The sequence below is a fragment of the Alligator mississippiensis genome, chromosome 1 (assembly GCF_030867095.1).
Source record: "Alligator mississippiensis isolate rAllMis1 chromosome 1, rAllMis1, whole genome shotgun sequence".
NCBI lineage: Eukaryota > Metazoa > Chordata > Crocodylia > Alligatoridae > Alligator > Alligator mississippiensis.
This window is the reverse complement of record NC_081824.1, coordinates 103,763,823-103,788,162: the sequence shown is the minus strand read 5'-3', so window position 1 is coordinate 103,788,162 and position 24,340 is coordinate 103,763,823. Positions and strand designations below refer to the sequence as shown.

Here is a 24,340-nt window from a genome sequence, read left to right as displayed (position 1 = left end):
CCTGGTCGTAGAAGGAAATGAGATTGGTCAAGCAAAACCTACCCGCAACAAACCCGTGCTGGTTATCCCTTAAGATGTTGGCGTTGGCCAGTCCATTAAGGATGGCCTCTTTGATAAACTTTTCTAAGATCTTCCCCAGGATAGAAGTCAGGCTAAGGGGCCTATAGTTAGCCGGATCCACTTTCCTCCCTTTCTTGAAGATAGGCACCACATTGGCCTTCTTCCAGTCTTCGGGCACTACGCCAGAGTGCCAAGAGTTTTCAAAGATCCGCGCTAGAGGCTGGGCTACGATGCTTGCCAGCTCCTTGAGTACCCTGGGATGAAGATTGTCAGGGCCGGCTGACTTGAAGGTATCCAGCTTCTCAAGATGTTCCTTCACAAAGTCAGCATCAATGGAGGGCAGGGGATCACCCTCATCCGGACTTCCCTGTCCCGTAGCGGGCATGGGCATCCCATGGGACTGATGAAAGACCGATGCAAAGTACCTATTTAATAGGTTGGCTTTTTCCTGGGCGTCAGTTGTCAGTTGCCCCATCTGGTTCAGCAGGGGTCCAACGTTGCCCCTGCTTTTCCTCTGGCTCCCCACATATCTGAAAAAGGACTTTTTATTGTCCTTGATGCTCAAAGCTAGTTGGAGTTCAGTTGCACCCTTGTCTTTCCTGGTCTGCTCCCTACAGGACTGGACCAGTGCAGAATAATCCTGCTGGTTTTTTTCTCTTTATTTCTTTTTTTTTGAGATCACAGTGATAAGTACAGCCTGAGGACCTGACTATAAACCATAATTTCTTCAATGAAAGACAAAATGCAGTGATTACATATTCACCATGTTTTTCACAAATTATGCCTTCAGTGAGTCATCATTTATGACTAACATCTACACATCTGGCTGTATCAATTTTTTCCTTTATTATGTCATACGTTGCCGTTCACAGAACATGTCTGAATTAATTTGTATGTTTTCAAGACTTGCATAGGAATCTCACTAGAGATTAAGCTCAGCATCAGCAACTAGGTCTTTACTTTAAAATAGGGCAGCATGGGTTTATTCAGTAATGATGTTCTAACAGGTTTGCTCAGAGTGGGGTATTAAAGTATGACGGACAGAAATGTTTAAGCTTTACTGTTATTTAAAATGTTTTACATAATGTTTTTAAATAGTAGAGTGCATGTTTTATGAAAATAATTCAACTATCCTTTGTAACAAACACAGCTATTTATATTTGTGTGTGTTTAAAAAGGATAGAGTTTAGTATTTGTGGGTTAGTAAATAAAATTGTTTGCCTTAAGGTACAACATCTCTTAAATCTTGGCTATTAATTATTTGCACTACTCAAACATATAACAGAAACAAAAAATAGGAATTGTGATACTTTCCCCTTCACCTCACCCCGCCCTCCCTACTCTGTGACACATAACTGCTTGCAGTTGGAAAGTACATCCTGCTCTCAGTTGCGGCTGCTAGCTAACAAATTTAGAAAAGCAGACTGCAAATATAAGCAGGTCAAATTTCTTACTAATTGTCCCTTCAGAAAAAATCTGGCCGACTTTCTGCCATCTTCAGGGTTATCAGAAAACATTATGACAAGGCCACTTAATTTTTGTTATACTTTTTATCTATAAAGATTCAGAGACAGTTTTGGTATGCAGCAGTTGCAGATGCTTTTTTAATTCCAACTTATAAATAAGGCATTTTTACATATAGGGAAAACTGTAGTTTAGTGGTAGTCATAGAATAATGAATACAAATAATTCCAATATACTTTGCTAATCTTGCAACTGTCAATATAATGTTTCAGTATTTTTAGAAAACCATAACAAATAAATGTTGGTATTATATGAACACCAAGCATACAGATGCATAAGTACAAGGACCTAGTTAAACAGGTATATAGTGGAATATAAAAAAAACATTTGAGTGGACCTCAATACCTCGTCACGTTGGCTTTATTTCAGAAACAAAAAAGACTAAAAGTTATAGCACCCATTAAACATATACCCAAACTGGCAAAGCTTGTGTATATGTCTAATGGTGAACATATTTACCATATACAGCGTGTATCTACATGTGCATTAGATCCAGAAGCAGTTGACTGGTGAGTAAACTACTTGTGAATAAATGCTCCTGGGCAGGCGTCCACACATGCAAGAAAGCAGGAACAGATTTGCTGCTAATGATAGCAAACTGCTCCTGCTTCCTGGGGCCCTGCAATGGGACCCTACCACCACTAGGAAGAACTCTAGGCTTCCCCTGGGTGCTAGCCCAGGGGCTGGCAGGGAGCACCAAGCCAAGAGACAGCTGTGTCCTGGATGGGACTGAGTAATTGCATCCTGCACAGGGGGGGCTGCCTGCTGCCGGGGTAGGAACAATGTTCCCCTACCCTGGCAGCAGGGAGCTCCTGGCCTTAGCTCCCCAATCAGGGACATGAGACTTGGAAAAAGTTGCAGGGGAGGGACAGGTCCCAGCCCACTGCCCTGATCCACCAGTGGGGCAGCTAGCAGCTAACTTACCCCTGCAACTCTTTCTAAGCCCCATGCCTCATTCACTCAACTGGGGCACAGGGCTGGGACCTGCCGCTGACCAGGAAAGTTCCCAGCCCCCACTCTGCGATTGTGGGGTGAGAGCTGGAGAGCTTGTTCCCTGCTTAACTCCATGAGCATGGAGCTGGGTAGGGAACAGGCTGGGGAACAAGCTGTCACCAGCAGGGAGTTACCAGCGCCAGCTCCACAACATGGGCCCAGTGCTGGGAGATCCTTCTCTCTCAACCCAAGCTCTGCAGTCACAGGGCTCAGGCTGGGTCCCAGCCCTGTGCCCCAATTGAGTGATTGAGGCCTGGAGCTTGGAAAGAGCTGCAGGGGCAAGCTAGCTGCTAGCTGGAAAGAACTTTACTACTTAGCATTTCTTCCTAGGTGTGAGCTACTAGCCTGACAAAAGATACTTGTACCCAAAAGCTTGCAAAGAATTTCTCCAGCTATGTGAGCTGGTCTAATAAAAGATATTGGATTTACCCAAAGAATCTTGTCTTCCTGTCCTGATGTAATTTGCAGCTCTAATCATGACTAAGAAGATTGTGACTTGTGACTTGGATGACTACACAGTCCGGTGGGTGGCGAATTGGTTGGAGGGTCGCACCCAGAGAGTCGTGGTAGATGGGTCGGTTTCGACCTGGAAGGGTGTGGGCAGTGGGGTCCCGCAGGGCTCGGTCCTTGGACCGATACTCTTTAATGTCTTCATCAGTGACTTGGACAAGGGAGTGAAATGTACTCTGTCCAAGTTTGCAGATGACACAAAGCTATGGGGAGATGTGGACACGCCGGGGGGCAGGGAAAGCTGCAAGCAGACCTGGACAGGTTAGACAAGTGGGCAGAAAACAACAGAATGCAATTCAACAAGGAGAAATGCAAAGTGCTGCACCTAGGGAGGAAAAATGTCCAGCACACCTACAGCCTAGGAAATGACCTGCTGGGTGGCACGGAAGTGGAAAGGGATCTTGGAGTCCTAGTGGACTCCAAGATGAACACGAGTCGGCAGTGTGACGAAGCCATCAAAAAAGCTAATGGCACTTTATCGTGCATCAGCGGATGCATGACAAATAGGTCCAAGGAGGTGATACTCCCCCTCTATCGGACGCTGGTCAGACTGCAGTTGGAGTACTGCGTGCAATTCTGGGCGCCACACTTCAAGAAGGATGCGGATAACCTGGAGAGGGCCCAGAGAAGGGCCACTCGTATGGTCAAGGGCCTGCAGACCAAGCCCTACGAGGAAAGACTAGAGAAACTGGACCTTTTCAGCCTCTGCAAGAGAAGCTTGAGAGGCGACCTTGTGGCTGCCTTTAAGTTCATCACAGGGGCACAGAAGGGAATTGGTGAGTATTTATTCACCAAGGCGCCCTCGGGGGTTACAAGAAACAATGGCCACAAGCTAGCAGAGAGCAGATTTAAATTGGACATTAGGAAGAACTTCACAGTTCGAGTAGCCAAGGTCTGGAACGGGCTCCCAAGGGAGGTGGTGCTCTCCCCTACCCTGGGGGTCTTCAAGAGGAGGTTAGATGAGTATCTAGCTGGGGTCATCTAGACCCAGCACTCTTTCCTGCTTATGCAGGGGGTCAGACTCAATCTATTGAGGTCCCTTGCAATCCTAACATCTATGAAACATCTATGAAACTAAGATGAAACTGTTTCACCCTTCCTCCCCCCCACACGGATATAGATAACTTTAAAAGGTTATTTCTAAAGTCAAAAGCATTACAATTACCTCCTCATGTTTTAAAGATATTTTTAGCAGAAAATTCTGGTGATTCAGGCAAAACAATTCGGAGACAGAAGATAAAAATGAACAATTGAAAGAGTAATCAGGTTGATTTTTCAGTTCTTAGACTGCGGGATCCTCAGGAGGACCATCTCTTTTTGTGCCTACATGCTGCATAGCAAAATTAGGCCCTGATTTGGAACAAGGAGCTCCAGGCCACAGTCCAGAGTCCAGAGACTGCGTGCCATCAGAGCCTGTGAGCAGGAGATTGACTCCTACCACCAGGCCCTTCTCCCCCAGGAGCTGGAGGGTAGACCACGGTCTCCCTCCAGGACAAGGGAGGACTCCGGGACCTCTCATTTTGTCTAGTCAGGGGGATGGACCAAGGTGGTCAAGGGCCCTAAGACCCACCGCACCAAGGCCTCCGCCCTGCCGGAGCTTAGCAACAGGTATGAACCTCTTGCAGCCCCAGCAGAGCCTGCTGAGTTGCCAGCTCCTGCAGGCAACACAGCCCCAACTGCAGCTACCGCCCCCGCTCTCCCCAAGACAAAACGTCAAGTGTTTGCTGTGGTAGACTCTATCCTGAGGGGGACTGAGGGAGTAATCTGCCATCCTGACCCCTTAGCCCGGGAAGTCTGCTGCTTCCCGGAGGCCCGCATCCGAGACATTGCAGAGAAGATCCCTAAGCTCCTCCAGCCCACAGACCACTATCCCATGCTCCTTATTCACGTAGGCACCAATGACATGGCTCGGAGCGCTCCCAGCCAGGTCATGAGGCACTACAGGGATTTGGGAGCAGAGCTAAAGGGCCTGGGGGCACAGGTGGTGTTCTCGTCGATCCTCTCAGTCTCGGGGTATGGGCTGAGGAGGGAGAGAAGGATCCAGATAGTGAACCAAAGACTGCGGTGCTGGTGTCATCAGGAAGGCTTTGGCTTCCATGACCACAGCCCGCTCTTTGGCACGAGAGGCAGCAAGCTGCTGGGAAGCGATGGCCTCTACCTCTCTCCCCTGGGGAGGAGGCTCTTCTTAGCCAGACTGGCTGACCTGCTCCACCGGGCTTTAAACTAAGCCTGCCGGGGAACGGCGGGGACTACCGCCACTGCTGGCCTGCTGAGCAACCCTTGCAAAGCCGGCAGGCCAAGGCACTTAAGGGAGCCCACCCCAGCCTCAGCCCTGGTACAATCTGTGGGCAAGGCAAGAGCCCCCAAGGGGACACTTGCCTGCCTGTACACAAATGCCAGGAGCTTGCGGAATAAGCAGGAGGAACTTGTCCTCCTGTTTAACGCAAATAATTACGACGTCATAGGGATAACGGAGACCTGGTGGGACTCCACCCATGACTGGACCATGGGTATAGATGGCTATACCTTGTACAGGATAGATCGAGTAGATAAAAGGGGCAGAGGTGTAGCTCTCCATGTTAAGGAAAGCTACGCGTCCCTGCAAGCTGATGTTGGCGACCAGGGTGAACGACTGGAGACCCTCTGGGTTAAAATCCATGAGGAACACGGCACAGGGGACACAATGGTGGGAGTCTACTACAGACCTCCCACCCAAAGTCAAGAACTTGACCAGGAGTTCACCCGGGAACTGGCTGAGGCTGCGTGCTCCAGGACCATGGTTGTAATGGGTGAATTCAATTACCCAGACATCTCATGGGAGGATCACTCAGCAAAATCCGAGCAGTCGCAAAGCTTCCTATCGTATGTCAATGACCTCTACCTGACTCAAGAAGTCTATGGGCCAACGAGAGGTAAAGCGCTGCTCAACCTAGTACTGGCTACTGGGGATGACCTAATCGGCGACCCAGTGATTGATGGGAAGCTCGGTGACAGCGACCACGAGCTGATCACCTTCACCATCCGCCGTAAAGCTGGCAAGTCAGTCAGCAACACTGAAGTCCTTGACTTCAGGAAAGTCAACTTTGACAAGCTCAGGAGGCTTGTCAGTGAGGTCCTAAGGGACCATGACCCCAGGGGGAGGGGAGTTCAGGAAGAGTGGTTGCTCCACAATGGAGCGATCCTCAATGCACAAGCTAATTCTATTCCATCTCAGAGGAAAGGCAGCAAGAGGGCACAGCAGCCCCCCTGGCTCTCCGGGGATCTAGCAGACCTCCTGAGGCTAAAGAAAAAGTAAAGCCTACAAAGGAGGATGGGATTTAACTCCAAGGAGGAATATTCTGCACTGGTCCGGTCCTGCAGGGAGCAAACCAGGAAAGCCAAGGCTGCAACTGAACTCCAACTAGCCTCGAGCATCAAGGACAATAAAAAGTCCTTTTTCAGATATGTGGGGAGCCGGAGGAAAAGCAAGGGCAACATTGGACCCCTGCTGAACCAGATGGGACAACTGACGGCCAGGATAAAGCCAACCTATTAAATGGGTACTTTGCATTGGTCTTTCTTCAGTCCCATGGGACACCCATGCCCACTATGGGACAGGGAGGTCCAGGTGAGGGAGATCCCTTGCCCTCCATCAATGCTGACCTCATAAAGGAACACCTTGAGAGGCTGGATACCTTCAAGTCAGCTGGCCCTGACAATCTACACCCCAGGGTACCCAAGGAGCTGGCAAGCATCATAGCCCAGCCTCTGGCACGGATCTTTGAGAACTCCTGGTGCTCTGGTGTAGTGCCCAAAGACTGGAAGAAGGCCAAAGTGGTGCCTATCTTCAAGAAAGGGAGGAAAGTGGATCCGGCAAACTATAGGCCCATCAGCCTGACTTCTATCCCGGGGAAGATCTGAGAAAAATTTATTAAAAAGAGGTCATCCTTAATGGACTGGCTAACGTCAACATCCTGAGGGATAGCCAGCACGGGTTTGACCACAGGATGAACATGAGCCTGCAGTGCGATACTGCAGCTAGTAAAGCGACCAAAATACTGGCTTGCATCCATAGATGCTTCTCAAGCAAATCCCGGGACGTCATTCTCCCCCTGTACTTGGCCTTAGTGAGGCTGCAGCTGGAGTACTGTGTCCAGTTTTGGGCTCCACAATTCAAAAAGGATGTGGAGAAGCTTGAGAGAGTCCAGAGAAGAGCCATGCGCATGATCAGAGGTCAGGAAAACAGACCTTACAACGACAAGCTGAGAGCTATCAGGCTCTTTAGCCTGGAAAAGCTCAGGCTCAGGGGTGATCTGATGGTCACCTATAAGTTTATCAGGGGTGACCATCAGTATCTGGGGGAACGTTTGTTCACCAGAGCGCCCCAAGGGATGACGAGGTCGAACGGTTATAAACTATTGCAAGACCGTTTCAGGCTGGACATAAGGAAGAATTTCTTTACTGTCCGAGCCCCCAAGGTCTGGAATACCTTGCCATCGGAGGTGGTTCAAGCAGCTACACTGAACCTTCAAGAGTAAATTGGATGCTTATTTTGCTGGGATCCTATGACCCTAGCTGACTTCCTGCCCTTCGGGCGGGGGGCTGGACTCGATGATCTTCTGAGGTCCCTTCCAGCCCTAATGTCTATGAAATCTACGAAAGACAAAACCAAAAAGATACAAATACATTCCACTAGACAAACCTGAAGATACTATACTTAAGGGGTAAGACTTCAAATGATGACCTGCTTAGTCACTTCGGAAGGCATTCCTTAAGTTAGCATGCTGAAATTCTGAAAAGAATGAATGGTAAAAATACAATATGGTCATTTTTAATATGCCTAATGAACAGGAAAAATTTAGCGAGGCAGTGGTAGCAAATGCAACTCAAACATAATGGGGGATATTGTTTTGGGTTTTGTTTGTTTTTTTTAAGTTGAGGTTAAATTGTAGCTGAAGCAATTCTGGCCTTGCCTGCTAGCTCCTTTAAGCTCCTCATTACTAGGCACTCTGAAAAAAATCTGCGTACCAGGTTGATGGTAAAATAGTACCAACAGAAAAATCTAAAGCGTGCCAACAAGAAAGAAGTTATGATTATGTGATTGCATGTGGGCATCCAACAAACTGCATGCTAAAATACCAAAGCAACAGGAAATCACTGCTTTCTCTCATAGCTAAATTCACTAATATATTTTCAGTTTGTCTGAAGCAAAAGTTGCTGTTGTCTTCCACTAATTTAAGAATCACAGTGCTACCCCTTAAGCCTTGGCGATGTGTAGGGGGTGCACATTCACCCCGAGAGAAGCACTGCCAACACTGCTGGCGGTGCCTGCGGGTGGTTGCTGCTTACCACCCCCTTCCCTCTCACTGCTGACACCGCCAGCAGTGTCTGCAGGCAATCACCGACCGCTGGTCAGCGCTCACCACCACCCCGCCCTTGCCGCCGACACCACTGCAGCCGCCTGTGGGAGCTCCCCGGGGCACGCATCGTTCATGCCCTTAAGAATCACAATGCTCCCCAGTGGTGGAGCCCACCCTGGCCACAGGCAGCTCCTGGGAGCAGGGAGCAATCTCCTGCCCCTTAGTGGCCAGCTGACCAGGAGCAGATTTGCTCCTGGTCAGGCATCTACATGAGTGCTACTACACAGTTAGTAATAGCAAGTAAATTTGCTACTTGCATTTGCAGGTAGCAAATTTACTCACGATTAGTGAGGTTTACTGCACAACAAGCATGAGCACGTGTAGTTGCGGTATAGAGTCTCATGTAGATGTACTCAGAGACCTCATAACCCATCTAATTGGATTTTCAGTTGTTTCACAGGACACATCCATGTACACAACAAATGCCCTCCTACGAACCATATACACTTGTAGACAAAATAAATAGCTACAAAATATGCCAATAGTAATAATCCCCTAGGATTTTACTATATAAGAGCTCTTAAGGTAGGGGTACAAGTTAAGGCATGTCTGTCTTGTCCCATGGGTTATATCTAGGGTGATCATATTTTTCCAGTTTCCAAATGGGACATGCTGCTACCTGGCACACTCTGAGGTCCAGTCTCAGCTAAGTGAGCTGGGGAGAGGAAGGTGCTGAGTATAGAAGTGTGTGTGGGGGGGGGGGGGGGTGCGCGCGCACATGCATGTAAGTAAGAGAGAGTTAGAATGAGAATGAAACAATCCCGTTTTAAACACCAGCCCTGGACATCCCACTGAAAAGGCAATAAAATTGTTCATGTGACAAACCCGGTGGGATATTTGTGACTGGTGTTTAAAATGGGACTATTCCAACAGAAAAAAGGACAGATTCACCCTAGTCATACCATCCCTAGAAGGCACAGGGATGATACTGGACCATGTAATGCAAACAAACCTACCATGTCTGGACTTTTCAGGCAATCCCAGCCAGAGAATAAACTTTTGACATGTGATATCCAGATTTATGAAGCCCCTTTCAGCAGTGATCTTTAAAAGGAAGGATCTGGTCCACAAATATGGACCCAGCTGCAAAACAAACCCATAACCTTCAACGTCTGGAATTCAGAGGCACCAATGTACAATGAGATTTCTGAAAGTCTTGAGAAATATTGCTAATCAATTAAGTGGGGAGGTCCTGCTATATTTTGGCATTTGCAATGCACATTTCCAAAAGCCCATGACTATCATCTAATAAAGTAACTCACACCAATGTTATCAAAATAAATTTATTGTTTATTCATGTCAAGGAACACAGAAAGCAGAGAAAAGGATTCAGAATACAGTTGATTCAGAAATCTTTTCCTCAGTCTCCTGTCAGAAAATGTTGTTTCAGCACATTTGAAGGTTTGTAAAGTGGATCAATTTTAACACAAAATTGTTGTTAGATGTGATGGAAAAATATTTTATAGTGTCATCAACTTTATGTCATTATAAAGAAGGTTCTTTACGACATAAAAATGGTTACTAGCCCTATGGTGTCTATGATTCTTCAAGATGTTCTTGTCAATGTGTATCACAAGCATGTGAGCTGGCAATTTTTGAGTAATTGTGTGTACTGGAGTTAAGTGTTTGCCACAATACTCCTTGTGCACTTACGTAATAGCATAAAGGCAAGCACAGCTAGGAGTCACCTTCAGTACTTCCACAACTTAGGACTTTTTAAACAGTTGAGGCCCCCAAAAACAGGGATGGTAAGCAGGTTATGGGACCTACACTGACTTCCGTTTCTCAGAGAATCATATTTACCTCTAGGATAAATGATCCCTTGTTGCTTATTTCCATTTTTCTCTGGAGAAGAGTTTTAAACCATTTTCTAGCTTCTGGCATTGTGAGGTTTAAACCCACTGAGTCAGGTACAGAGGCATTTCTTGTTTAACATCTCTACCCCAATCATTTAAGGATATTTTGGTTTTCTTTCTGAGGTTTCTTATCTCTTCCATTACTTTGTTTCCCACTGTTTGCTTTAGGCAAGGTAAACAGAATAAAATCAAGCAGGTAAACACATAAGATTCATGCCAGCAGTATAGAATTTTCCCTTGTTCTCCAGAACGAGTTTGAGAGAAAATATAAGCATCACTCCTGGTAAAGTTCACAAATAACACCAAACTTTGTGCATTAGTAATAAGTGCGGGCCAATCTTTTTGGCAGGTGTGCTACAAATTCACCCTGCACCCTTCCCAAATGCCCTCAAACCCCTTCCCCTGCCCAATCTGTTGGTTTGTTTTCTGTTCCCAGCTCTGTTCTGCCTGCCTGATTGGCTGCTCTGCTTTCTGCTTCCTTGTGCTCCCTGCCCAATGTCCTGCTTTGTTTTCTGCTCACTGTTATATCTGCTGCTGTGCTACCTGTTCTCTCCTGATCTGCTATGTGCCACACTCGCAAGCTGCCCATGCCACTTGTGGCACCTGTACCACAGGTTGCTCCCCCTGGATGAGCTAATAATGATTGGAATAGGTCAGTTCTAGGAAATGATCGGGATTGCCTGTGAACCTGGCTTATCTGAACAACACAATAATTAAATATAAAATTAGAAACCTAGAAATAAAGGATATAGGCTACACACAATATGACAATGTGTTCTGGAAAGCAGCAATTCTGAAGACTTATGGGTTATGATAAATAACTAACTGAACATGACAGTGTGATCCTGAGAGCTGAAAAAGGCTAATTTGAGTCTTTGATGTTTAAGCAGAAGACTATTGTGAAAAGGTTTAACTTCTTCAGAGGATATTAATGAACCTAATACTGAAATACTGTTCCAAGTTCTGGTGTACAGATTTCCAAAAGGATATTGATAAACTGGAAATTTCAGAAAAGACCCACAAAACTGAAGTCTGGAAACCCAGCCTTACAGTGAAATTTTATTTATCTTATCCATGTGATGATTAAAAGGTGACTTTAACATGGTTTATAAGACTTTATAAGTATTAGAGCTGCATGCTTTGAAGCCCTACCTCCACAGGTACATACCATAGGAGACCTCTTTGGCTAAATGTATCTGATACTGCCAGCAACAAAGTAGTGCAAAATTGGCTTACTTTTGTATCATTTATGAAGCACCTAAAAATCTTTGGGCATTAGTATCACATAAAGTATTATAGTTTTGATTTTGCACAGGCATTTAAAAATAACTTGGGTAAATTATTTTCCAAATAAATACATCCCTTTCAATATCACCAAGACCTTTGTAACTTGAACCGGTGCTACATTAATATTTTTAATTTACTCTAAGAAGAACACCTATTTTATATGTTGTCATTCACACTAGGTATAAAATTATTAGTTTTTTGATCTCTGGTATTTGTCTTAGTAACAATGTAGCAAGACAAATAATTTACTGCTCTTTACTTGTTTTTGAATAGCTATATAAACATTTTTGGCCTCTTTTTGATATGTCCATTAGATCAGCCCAGAGGGTCTAAGTATGGCTGAACTTTTGGATTGGGAAGGGAAGCCCGTGCTGTCACCTGGGTCTATGCAGGAACCTAAAACACAGTTTACTCTCTAAACATTACACCAGGGATGCTCAACTTTTTGGCCCTGAGGGCCTGACGAATGGCATGGGGCCCATCTGTGGGCTGGACTGGGCCTGGGGGCCGGGTGTTGCTCTGTCCCTGCCTGATGCACCATGACTGGGTCCCAGGCCCCTCCTACCCTGAGATTGGGTCCTGGGGGCCCAACACTGTCCCCTGCCAGCCCTGCCTGCTGGGATCAGACACCCCACCCACTGGGCCGGGCCAGGGGCTCCCTGTGGGTCCAGAGATCTGGCAGCAGGGAAGAAGTGGTACCACTCCCTTGCCTCCAAATTTCTAGACCGATGGGGAGCCCCATGGGCCAGATGACACAGCACCATGGGCCACAGGCCTGAAGTTGAGCACCCCTGCAGTACACTATTGATCAAGGTGCATCTCTGTGGTGGTTTTATTTATTGCACAATCCACCAATTAACTGTCTAATAATCACTCTGCACCTGTGGTGCTATAAATTAATTGCACAATTCACTAATTCATTGTGGGATAATCACTCTGCACCTGTGGCCGTCTACATTTATTGCACAAGTCACCAATTGCATTTATTCACCAATTGTGTGACAGGCACCCTGCACCTGGGGCCATCTACATTTATCACACAAGTCACCAATGACACTTACTCACCAATGGCATGATAGTCACTCTGCACCTGGGGCCGTCTCCTTTCATTGCACACTTCGCCAATTCCTTGTGCAATAACCACTGTGTCCCTGTGCCCAGGCTACCTTTATTGCGCCAGTCAGTACTGGTAACTCTCCGGATTTTTGGTGCTGTTCTTAAAGTCTGTGCTTCAGGAATGTGAAAAAATTTAGCTTATATGTGTGCATGCGTATAAAAGCTACGTTGTTCACATTCCCAAAGCGTAGACTTTAAAAAGAAGTCCAAACGTCAGAATCGCCAGCAGCCCTGCACCCTACCACTTCTCTCTGAGAAAGGCGCGCAGCTGCAGGCCAGAGCCCGCAGCTTTAGGGCGCATGCGCACGGTGCCAGCTGCCCCGGCAGCGGGGGGTGGGGCGAGTGACATCACTGCCCGGCGTAAACAGTTAGGCGAGAGCCTGGTAACGGCGTCGCGGCGGCAGCAACTGTCGCCGGCTGCGCCCGCCCAGCGCGCGGTCCGGCGGCGATTGGGGGCGCCCCTCCCCCGCGGGCTGTGCTCGGGCAGCGGTCGCCGGCGGAGCCGCTCGGGCAGGGGCTCGGGCGGAAGATGGCGACCCCGGGGATGAGCCGGCAGCAGCCGCAGCAGCACTACGGCGGCGGCGGGCGAGCGGCTTCGGGCCCCGCGCAGCCGGACTGCGGCCCCGAGCTGCACCTCAAGATGAGCAAGAAGATCGCGCAGCTCACCAAGGTAAGCGCCCGGTGCCGCCCTCGGGCCTGGCCTTTCAGGTGCAGGTCACCCCCACCCCCAAGGGGCCTCATGGCTCAGGGATTTGGGGGCTCCTGGACCTCTGAGCCCCTGGGCTGCCCCCGCATCCACACCTGCAAGTGGTGCGAGCAGGGGCCACGCGTTGAGGGTGCAAAAAGGTGCGCTCATGCTGCAAGGTTTTGGGCGCAAATGCCCTTCTTCAGGCATAGGGAAAAGACAAGTAAAGAGTCACTCCGTGCCTGGAGAAGGGTGTTTGCACCCGAAAGTGCAGAAAACCATTTTCCCCCAACTGTTTGGTTGGTCTGACAGAAGAGATCCCGTCTCCCCAAAGAACCGTGTCTGCCTCACACCACTTGAGGAGATTGGCAGACTCCGAGCTCCAGGAGTCCCCAAATCCCCGTGTGACAAGGCTGCGGGGCAGATGTGATCTTATCTATTAGATCAGGGGTTTTCAACCTTTTTTGGTTGGTGTATCCCCGGTGGCTGGTCGAGAAGCAGTGAGTCCCCTGGCAGCCAGTCAAGCCAAACTGGAAGTGCCAGTGGCTTCTGCGTGCGCTGCTGCCATGTACCCCCAGGGGTATGCATACCCCAGTTGACAACCCCTGCATTAGACCAACTACATAGTTGGGGAAAATGGTTCTCTGCACCCTTCTCCAGGCATAGAGCAACTCTTTACTTGTTTTTGAGAGCTGTTCAGACTTTCTCTATACCTGAAGAAGGGTGTTTGTGCCCAAAAGCTTGCAAAGAACCATTTTTACAGCTCTTTAGTTGGTCTAATAAAAGAGATCACATCTACCCAAAGAAACCTTGTCTGTCTGTGTCCTTAGACCAACACAACTACAACTAATAACCCTTCAAGTGGCTTGAAACGCTCCTTATGCAGCATGACATGATGCCCCTGCAGGGCAGGGTGGTCTTTGCTCCCTGTCACCCAGCTGTGATTCTCTTACAGTGCAGCCACTCCCTGCAGCCATTCCCTGCTGATGTGTTGCCCAAAGTTGAAGTTCTGCAGGATCTCTTGGAGCATGTCCTGGCTGCCCTGCCCACCAGTCCTGCCCCTGCTCACCAGGCCTCTAGCGGCAAGTCACAACTGTGCGGGTGGGGGGCAGTCAGGGAAGGTTTCTAGACTAAGAATGTGGCTGCTCCAAGCTCACACTAATGCTGATCAACACTAGTGTGGCTCATTGCATAAGGTGTAACGGGGGGGTCGTCGTCTCAGCTTTGTTAACCTTGAGGCATCATAGGTGGGCTGGAGCATCCCTTGGATAAGGCCAGCTCTTTGCTGTCATGTTCTCTTCCCTTTTTTTTTACTGTAGAAAAAGGATAGTCATTTGTCCATTGCCTCAGGAAACCACCTGCAGTGGATTGCTGCTGGAAATCTTGGGGTTTGTTTGAGGAGCTGTTCATGTCAACCCAGCAGCACTAGCTTTGCTTTGCAGCACCCTGGAAAGGACATTGAGGCACCTGGGTTGAGAATTGCTGGCCTAGGTGTCTGTTTTTACATGCAGAAGCATCTAGGAAATCAGTGAGAGACTGCGGGTCCCATAAAATCTGTACGGGCTTGAGTTTTCATTTGAGCCTTTCATTTGCTCTGCCCTCCAACTTCAGCTGTCATGTAACACATAAGAACAGAAGACCTGCCATTTACTGGGTTAGACCATAGGTCCTCCTTGCCTACTATTCTGGGCACTGTCTGGTGCGTTCTGCTCACGTGTCCCACCTTGGCATGCTAATTAAACTTCTGGCCATCCATCCCTATCATGCCTTTTTGTTGTCCCAAGAAATAAGTTGTCTGCCTAATGGCCTCCCTCTCTAAGGGAGGCTTATAACGTTTCCTTGTGGGCATTGGTCCAAGGTACCTAGGCCTGGGCACTGTTTGGTGTGCTCTGCTCTGTGTTTCCCGCCTTCAGCACACTCATTTTTTACCTATGACAGTCACTCCCATCCCTCCTTTGATTAATTGGGGCAGCAAAGGGACAGTTGAGACATATCCAGTAGCCCCCACTATTAACAATGGAAGCTAACTGTTGCTTTGTGGGCCGAAGACCAGGTTCTACAGTATGTGTAAATTAGGTCTGGACACTGTCTGGGCACTTGTTACAAATGTGTGACCCTCACTCCTGTCCCTGTTTTTGTTTTTCTGTTGTCCCAAGTAATCAATGTTATGCCCTTAGTGGTCCCCACCACCAAAGGAGGCTTATAACTCTACTTTGTAGGCTTCAGCCTGCCATCCTGAATGGCATATCAGACGGTGCCTAGGCCTTTCGGTGTGCTCTGCTCATTGTTCCCCTTCAGTGTACTCAGTTTTAACATTCCCATCCCTGTTTTGTCTTTTATTTGTCACACACATTCAGTTGACATGCATCCTGTAGCCCCCTCTAATATGCGGGTGTGTGGGGGTAACTCTTGCTCTGTGGGCCTAAGGCCTGTGTCCCCAGTATGTGCCAAATAGGCCTGTGTCACACAGGGCCAGAGACTGGATGCTGAAAGGGAGAGTGAACTGGGTATAACTGAGGGGGGGGGGGTTTCCTCCCACCCCAAAATGTCTGTTGATTAAACTGGCATTTGACTTTTTAGTAAAGGAAGCCCTTAGTATTTCAGAATTAATGAAATAATACTAGAATGGAAATACCATCCTACTGATCTTTTCTTGCTGATTTAACAGTATTTGTGATGTGATCCCCAGCAGGTTGGTAAGAGGAGGGTATTGTGCATGCATTTATCTAGCAGTTAACATAATAAAAAAGTTGTTTAGAAGGTGGGTATGGCCTAAGTTTAGTAGACTGTGTTACAGGTATTCTCTGGTTATCCTTTGTACTAATGTGCATTCAGTAGTTCTGTTTGCTTTCAAAATTTTCGGACAGCTCTGTATGGGGAAAATTATAGCTAGTACTTTGGAAAGAAAATAAGTAAAGAGGCTTTGGTTCAGGCTTCTTGTGCTTAAAATCTAAAAAAGGAACTTGTAAAAGAAATATCTGTTTGTGGTGAGGCAGTGTTGGCCTTAAACATGTGGTGAAAGGAAGATGTTTCATCTGAGGTAAGCATGAAAAGGCCAGGCACTGTTGGCAGTAGTTCAAAATCCAGGACATGCCAAACAATCTTTCTATTTGGGTGTAGATGGAGGTAAAGTGAGGATCAATTAATATTGTCACAGATTGTGCTACTTCTATTGGAAAAACTGTTACTTTAACTATTGTTTGTTTGGTTTTTTGTTTGCTTGTTTGTTTGGTTTCCTGACTACACATTGATTTCAGCTTGATATAAACAGATCCTACCTAAGGACATTATTTTAATTCTTGATAAAATAACAGCTTGACAAGTTTTTCAGCTTCATGGTTAAACATATTTCCTATGCATGCAACTAAACTTAAATTATGACTAAAAAGTATAGAAAAATTTCAATTCATAGTGTTCTTATCTTTAGTTACCATGTGTAAAGAGCATGTTGGTGACATTAGTCAGCATTAACAGCCCTTGGAAGTGTGGCGTTTGAAGGAAAACATTTGCAAAGTGTAATCCCCATTTAAGTATTTTTTCCAAGAGTTTACTCAGTAAGTCAGGGGGTACTTGGAAAGGGGCTAGGGGGTATGCATGGACAGGTGGGCAGGGACAGAGCACCGCCATCCACCACCCCATGCCACTGCCTCCCAGGAGCATGGGTGAGGGCAGCAGCTCCCCTATGTGGGCCACATGGGCCCGGCCAGCCGGACATGGGGGAGGGGGAGGGGGAGCGGGAGGAACTGGCACGTGGTGGCTGACACTGCCATCTACTACCCTGTATTGCTGCCACACGTGCAAGCCACCTCCTGCTCCACATCTGGCTGTTGCCCCCCCACCCCCACACACACAAATGCTCTGCCAGAAGAGTACCCAGAAGGAGTATACTCCTTAAAAAGTTGAAAACCCCTGCACTAAGTTATGGTTTACCTCAGAAATATGTTCCTTTTTTGTCATAAAACCAGACCCCCATGCTCGTGAGTTTCCTTTCATTGGATGTTCTGTAGTAATAGAATTATTTCTTTTCACCCTGGGATTTTACAAATGTAAAAAAATTCTACATTTTGCATGTAAAATTCTTCGGGCTATAGAAGCTAATTCTATCACTTGTTTGTTTTTGATGTTGCAAGTACTCGGACTTTTGTCCAAAAGACTAATAGGAGTTCTAAGCAGTTAGCTTGGAAACTTAACTTAAACCTTCTAGTGAACTGAATAGGGAGTGAGTTCCAGTGATGGACTTTTCACAGGAAAATGCACTATTCCCAGTCCCTTGTCACTTCAATGAGGGCTCCAGTGTTGAGCTTTCCTGCTGACATGGCTTTTGCATTCTGTCAGAGGCAGAGATGCTTTCATATGTGCCTTAGTCACAAGCCATTTAGGTCAGACACATTTGATTGTCTGACAGCTAGCTTCTGGATGGAGTCTGGAGTATGGAATATTTAGGTTAAATACTTCCTTCAAACAACTATACCTGAACAGTCATTAACATTTTTCAACAACTTGAAGTGCTGAAGGTTCTCATGGCATACACCCATGTGTAGAGTGAACTATTTTCTTTATTTTCTTTATGAAGGTGAAAAAAACATGCTGAAATGTGTTAAAGTTTGCACCTAAAGATCATGAGACTATATAGACATTAAAAAACGAAGGTCCAAATACTTTTAAAATCAACCCAAAATCAGAGAGAAAATCAGCTTAAGCTAACTTTGTAGTCTTCTAGCTATTCTTTAAGAGCTAACATTGTGATTCTTAAATTACTGGAAGCCAACAGCAAATTTGCTTCCAACAAGCTGGAAAAAAAAAATAACTAGTGAATTTAGCTCTGAGAGAAAGCAAAGCAATAATTTTACTATTGCTTTGGTATTTTAGCATGAAATTTGTTGGATGCTCACATGCAATCATATAGTCACAACTTTTTTGTTGGCATGCTTTCGATTTTTCTGTTGGTACTATTTTATCCTCAACCTGGTACACAGATTTTTTCAGAGTGCCTAGTAATAAGGAGCTTAAGCTAGCAGGAAAGGCCAGAATTGCCTCAGCTACAATTTAACCTCAGCTTTTAAAAATAAATAAAACCCCATCACCATCATGTTTAAGAGTTGCATTTGCTACCACTGCCTCACTATTTTTCTTCCTGTTCATTAGGCATATTAAAAAATGACCATATTGTATTTTTACCATTTATTCTTTTCAGAATTTCAGTGTACTAACTTAACATATGCTTTCCAAAATCACCAAGCAGCTCATTGTTTGAAGTCTTATACCTTAAGTCTAGTATCTTCAAGTCTGTCTAGTGGAATGTATTTGTATCTTTTTGGTTTTGTCTTGTTCCAAATTGGGGACCAATTTTGCTATGCACCACGTAGGCACAAAAAGAAATGGTCCTCTTTAGGACCCTGCAGTCGAAGAACTGAAAAATCAACCCGATTTACTCTTTCAATTGTTCATTTTTTCTCTTCTGTCTCTGAATTGTTTTGACTGAATCATCAGAATTTTCTGCTAAAAATATCTCTAAAACATGAGAATTTCAAAGCTTTTGACTTGGATAACTTAAAAGGTTTTATATATATATTAAAAAAAATAATAATAAAATACCTGGGGGGGGAGGGGGGAGGGTGAAACACAGTTTCATCCTCTCTTACTCATGGTTAGAACTGCAAATTACATTGGCTAAACACTAAGTAGTCAAGTTCTTTCCTGTCTCGAGTCATTTTGCTAGTTGACTGGAACAACCAGACTAGATAATTGAGGTCAGCAATTCTAACCGTTTCCCCTCCTCTCACCAAGAAATTAAGGAACTTGGGCTTCAGGAATTGGGAAGTTCAGACAGTTTTAACTTTATGGGTTAGTGTGTAGCTGTCCTAAGACCCATATTACTTAAACATTAATAGTGGTTCAAACAGGCTAATTTTTTAAGGTATGTGAAAATCAGCTACTAATTAATATGCAACAGAAAATGTCAGGAATCAGAGCTTCCAGTTCACAGATGATGGCTAGTCAACTCCCTTTTATGATTCCTGTGTTTTTTAAAGGTAGGATCCCTTTCTGTTTGACACAAAGATTAAATAGCTTAAAAATTTCCTCTAGTAATTCTTTTATCCTTTAGTTTAGTTTGTTCTGTTAGAACCGGTGAAAATTCAAGACTGACATTTAATATTATCATATATGGACTTGCTTGGCCTCTTTAATGTCAGAAACTTTTCTTTGGGGGTATGGGATTCAGAGGAGAGTAGCTGTGAGAATTTGGGTATTGGTATCCTGATGGTTTTATCTGAAGCCCAACACCATGTTTAATTTTAATTTATATTTTTAGTGGGGGTTTTTGAGGGTTTTTTTTAGCTTTTAGAAAACTATCAATTTGCAGCAGTTTTAGTACTGAAATTAAACTGCTGAATGTTGACTCTTTAGGATTGCTTTGTCAGGAGACTTGAAAAGAGAGGAGACTACGTAACAGGTTTTCAAGAAGAGGTGTTGTTCAAGACTTCTCTCAGACTAAGTAGTTTGTATAAGGACATGGGTGACTGGTGCCACCTTAGTCGGGGGGGGGCAGTGACCAGTCAGTGACGGGGGAGAGTCGCCCCGCGACCAGTCTTGCTGACCGGAGGGGCAGGGGGACCCTGCAGCTGATTGCACTAACTGGGAGGTGGCTGCAGCACTCCTGGAAGTGGCCGTGGCACTTCATCCAGCGCTCATACTCCGCAGCTGGCACTTGCCAGGGGGCACCAGTGCTCCTGCCTGCCCTGCCCATCGCCAAAGCGGGGAGCATGGCCTGTCAGGGGTTGCATGTGCACCCCCTATGCATTGTCACTGCATAAGGAATTGCCCTTCAAATTAAGGAATTCCCTTGAGGTTATGGTGTGCCTCCTTGACCACTGAACTATTTATATCAGAGGTTTGCAAAAACTGGCCTGTGGTGCCACTGTCAACAGGCCTCCAGGGCTTTGGTGACATTGTAATACAAGGGGGCTGCACCCTTGTCAAAGCGCAGGGGGTGAGGAAAGGCAACACCTAGGGCCAGCTTTAGACCTGAGCCACATTGTTCTGGCCTGTGACTCCAAAACTGCATTGTGCTAACTGCTGATCAGCAGTACCTAGCTATAGGCTTAGTTGCATGTTAAGCTGGTTTCTCAGTGGTTTTCCTAGGCTCCTGGGGGAGAAGTTATTGATGTGATCTATATGAGCTTGCTGCAAACTAAGTAGGAGCAAATCAGCAGGTTCATTGTTGTCGTCAGTCTTGGGTCTGGCAAGGTAGTGCAACAGATATGACCTTATTTTCTGGTGAAATTGTGAGCTTAAGTTAGGAACTTCAGACTCTTTCCCAGAAGCAGTTTGCAACTTCCATGACTTCGTATTTTTTATTTTATTTATTTATTTATTTATTTATTTTTGCTACTTTCTCAAAGGTCAAAAACTGAGTGAATAATACATTCTGAACTCAATGCAAGTCCTAGAGTGTCAAATATGTCTTCTATGCCTCCTTAACTTAATGCAGTAGAATTAATATTTTAATCTGTTGGGAAAGCATTTCTCTTAGCTGTTACCTCAGCCATAAATATGTGAAAACTGTACTTTTATTGCAAGTTCTGTTTTAATTCTAAAAATGCTTTTCTTGCGATTGGACTTCTGCATTTCATAACTATCATCTGTAAATGTTCCTGTGTTTGCTGCATGCAAAAAATCCAACTGTACTGTAAGGTAAACAAATGATCCAAATGTGAAATAGAACTGTATCTAAGGGTCCCTCTACACATGTGAGTAAATGCGTAATGAAATCTAATGCTCAGCCTACACAATCGCACCTCCTGCTATGCCACACATGCATGGCAGGAGGTGTGATTATGGGATCATGCATTAGATCCTATCTCACCTTACTGGCAGTGCAGGGGGAGCCTGGGATAGTGATGCTGGGCTCCCCCTGCACCAGGTCCTGTGGCTGTGAGCCCTGCAGATGACAGCGGGGGCAGTGTTCTCCGTACTGCTCCCTCTGCAAGCCCTGCAGCTGACATGGGCTTCAGGGCTCACAGCAGGGGCAGTGCTGGGAACACTGCCCCTACTGCAAGCATCATCAGCTGTGGGGCTCACAGTGGGGGCAGTGGGGGAACATGGCCACTACTGCAAGCCACCGCATCTCACAAGGCTTATAGCGGGCACAGTTCTCTCTGCTGTCCCCACTGCAAGCTCCACAACCAAGGAGGCTCGCAGTTTTCTCTGTAGCTGACAATGCTGCTACCATTGAAACCCTTGTCAGCTGCGGAGCTGGCACCAGGTGGTGCACCCCTGGTGCTGGGAGATTCTAATTTGATGGGGCTCCTATCGTCAAGGAAGCCCTTGGCCACATGTTCAATTAATGCCATAATTAGAACAAGCTACATAGTTATTACACTTTTTTGTGTAATAACTTTGTAGCTTATTGCTTTTTTATTATTCTGTTAATTGGTTGAATGTAGAGCTGGGTCACAACTTAAGGCGTCATTAGCTGGTTAATGATGCCTTAAGTGCAATGTGTAGAGGGGGCCTGATTTAGTTAGGGGAGGGACTATTTGGTAAGTTCTAGGGAAGCTTCACTGTGCAGCTTTGTCCAAAGATCAGTCTTTGTCATCTTTTCCTGCACTGAAACTGATAGTTCAGAGGCAAAAGTCTTAAGGCCATAGACACTGGCAGGGAGTATGGTGCAGAAGATAGAACAGTTAGACGTGGAAAAATCTGAGTCCTATTTGGCTACCAATCTACATGTCATAGGCACATGTAGATGTGTCTGTGTGACTTCTGGCAAGCTGTTTTGTTTTTCTTTTCCTTTTGTTTTCCCTTCTGTGCTTATTTTGTTTGTGGCAAACTTGGACTAGAGACTAGTCATTTGTATAGTTCCTAGCACAATGAGCCACGGATTTCTGGAGGTTCTAGGTCAGGGGTGGCCAACCTTTGGCATGGGTGCCATAAATGGCATAGGCAGCTGGTGCCTCAGGCATGTGGCAGAGGGGACAGGCAGCACAGTGGCAGATAAAGTAGAAAGTAGAGCATCAAATAAGATGGGGAGCACAGGGCTGGGAGCAGAAAGCAAACTGAGTGAGGGGGGGGGGAAAAGAATGGAATGGCACTTGAGAAAGGTGCGGAGCCAACTTGTAATACAACTGCCAAAAAGGTTGACCCCACTGTTCGAGGTGTTTAAAGGAATGCAAAGTTATAAATGGCAATTATGGCTCGTTATAACTAATCCATGTGTTTATACTTCATGTCATTCTTGCAGTTGATATTTTCATTAGGTAGGTTTACATTGAGAAGGAAAGTAGCTCTCTTTCCTATTTCAGTATGCTCTGTTAAAGAAGCAAGTGTCTCATGTTAAAAGCTACTCAAACTATGTTTGTTTTCACTGTCAGTTCTACTTTGCTTATCGATATGCAGCAATAGGGAATATTCTTACCCCCCTCAAGTAAGAAGTTAAATTTATTGGGAAAGGCGTTTATGTACAGAACTAAAAGAGAACTTGCAGCTCACTTGAAAAGGGAGAATGGGGAACTGCCAGCCTGGTATGTTTTTTATTTAGAAACTCAAGAGTTCCTGTAATTGTTTTATGTTGATACTGTGAACATATTTTCAGAAAATGTGTTAGTCATTTTTAAAACAACCTTATTTTTATAAAACAACCCCAATGTGCATTATAATGGCAGTATTCCAGGACTCTGATATGATGAAAAGGATGGGAACTGAGAAGAGAATGTCAAAAGTGTGGCATGTAGTTAGGAATAATAAATGGGATGCTTTGTATATTAGCAAATCATATTTAAAAGGGCAATTTTAAGGTTCTTAGTCTTTAAACAGAACATAGCAAATATTTGTTGCTGTTGTTTCCATGAAATAATCTGCATCTGGATTGTGTCGGTTATTTTTTAAATTTTGGACTTTAAGTATTTAAAGTTATGCTTGCCAGGACAGTACTTCCTAGTTTCTTATAGATATAAATTAAAACGCTAAGTATGAAAAACATCCCAAGTTGAATCTTCATTGTTTGCACACCTCAAACTACTGTTAATAATGGAACTAACCGTAAGGCCTCTGGTAGGCATTACATTTATCTTGCAATTAATGGTAACATGCCACATGTTCAACCAATTTATTGTGCCATAAAATGGAAAACCACCCACACAGATGTTCCCTGTTTAATGTGGAACTTGTGGCTGGTTTGTACAATAACTTAAACTGCACATGTGGTAGTAGTCGACAGGCTTCCCCTGCCCAGCGACTTTAAACCTGCATGTGAGAGAGCCCTGTAATGGGGTTAACAAACATCTTGGCTTGAAAACCCTGCATGGGGCTGTCCTGTGCGCAGATTTAAACTTTCTGGGCAGGGTGACTAACTCAGCAAGAGGAGGCTGAGGGGGTACCTGATGGCTGCCTACAAGCTCATCGGTGGAGATAAACAGCAAACAGGCAGAGCCCTTTTCTCCCCAGCATCTCCTGGGGTGACAAGGAACAATGGTAATAAGTTGATAGAGAATAGGTTTAGGTTAGAGATCAGAAGGCAATATTTTACAGTTAGGGTGGCCAAAATCTGGAACCAGCTTCCCAGGAAAGTGGTCCTTGCCCCTACCTTGGGCAAATTCAAGGGGAGGTTGGATGATCACCTGTCTGGGGTCTTGTGAACCCAGCATTCATTCCTGCCTGTGGCAGGGGGTCAGGCTAGATGATCTGTTCAGGTCCCTCCTGACCCTAGCTACTATGAAACTATGAGAGGCCTGTGGTCATTGGAACTGTCACTCTGCACCTTCTACAAGTGTTACATTTATAAAGTGAAAAACTTGCCTGGTTGCCATAAGTATACATATCAGTGTTGCTTTTTTGAGGTTCCTTTTAATAGTTCTCTGTTGCCTCAGCTGTTGAGATCAGCTAATGAAAAACCAAATTACTGCATCCTG

At 45.6% G+C, this 24,340-nt stretch overlaps 2 protein-coding genes across 7 annotated transcripts in view; one reads left to right on the top strand and one right to left on the bottom strand.

Annotated features, from left to right (window-relative positions):
• LOC132252445 (syncytin-A-like) overlaps positions 1–13,018 on the bottom strand; it is a 39,676-nt gene extending 26,658 nt beyond the window's left edge. For both annotated transcript variants that reach the window (XM_059733296.1, XM_059733302.1), the window contains exon 1: positions 12,695–13,018. The gene's annotated coding sequence lies outside the window, so the exon portion shown is untranslated. The remainder of the gene's footprint in view (positions 1–12,694) is intronic.
• A 75-nt stretch (positions 13,019–13,093) lies between these two features.
• The window catches only part of FAM184A (family with sequence similarity 184 member A), a 239,692-nt gene continuing 228,445 nt past the window's right edge, over positions 13,094–24,340 (top strand). For 3 of the 5 annotated variants that reach the window (XR_009464363.1, XM_059733272.1, XM_059733266.1), the window contains exon 1: positions 13,095–13,415. Coding sequence is in view for 4 of the 5 variants with exons in the window: in XM_059733272.1 (XP_059589255.1) it covers positions 13,275–13,415 (141 nt within the window). In the remaining variant the exon portion in view is untranslated. Of the gene's footprint in view, positions 13,416–24,340 lie in introns of all 5 variants that reach the window. The other 2 variants (XM_059733278.1, XM_059733284.1) reach the window with 1 other exon arrangement.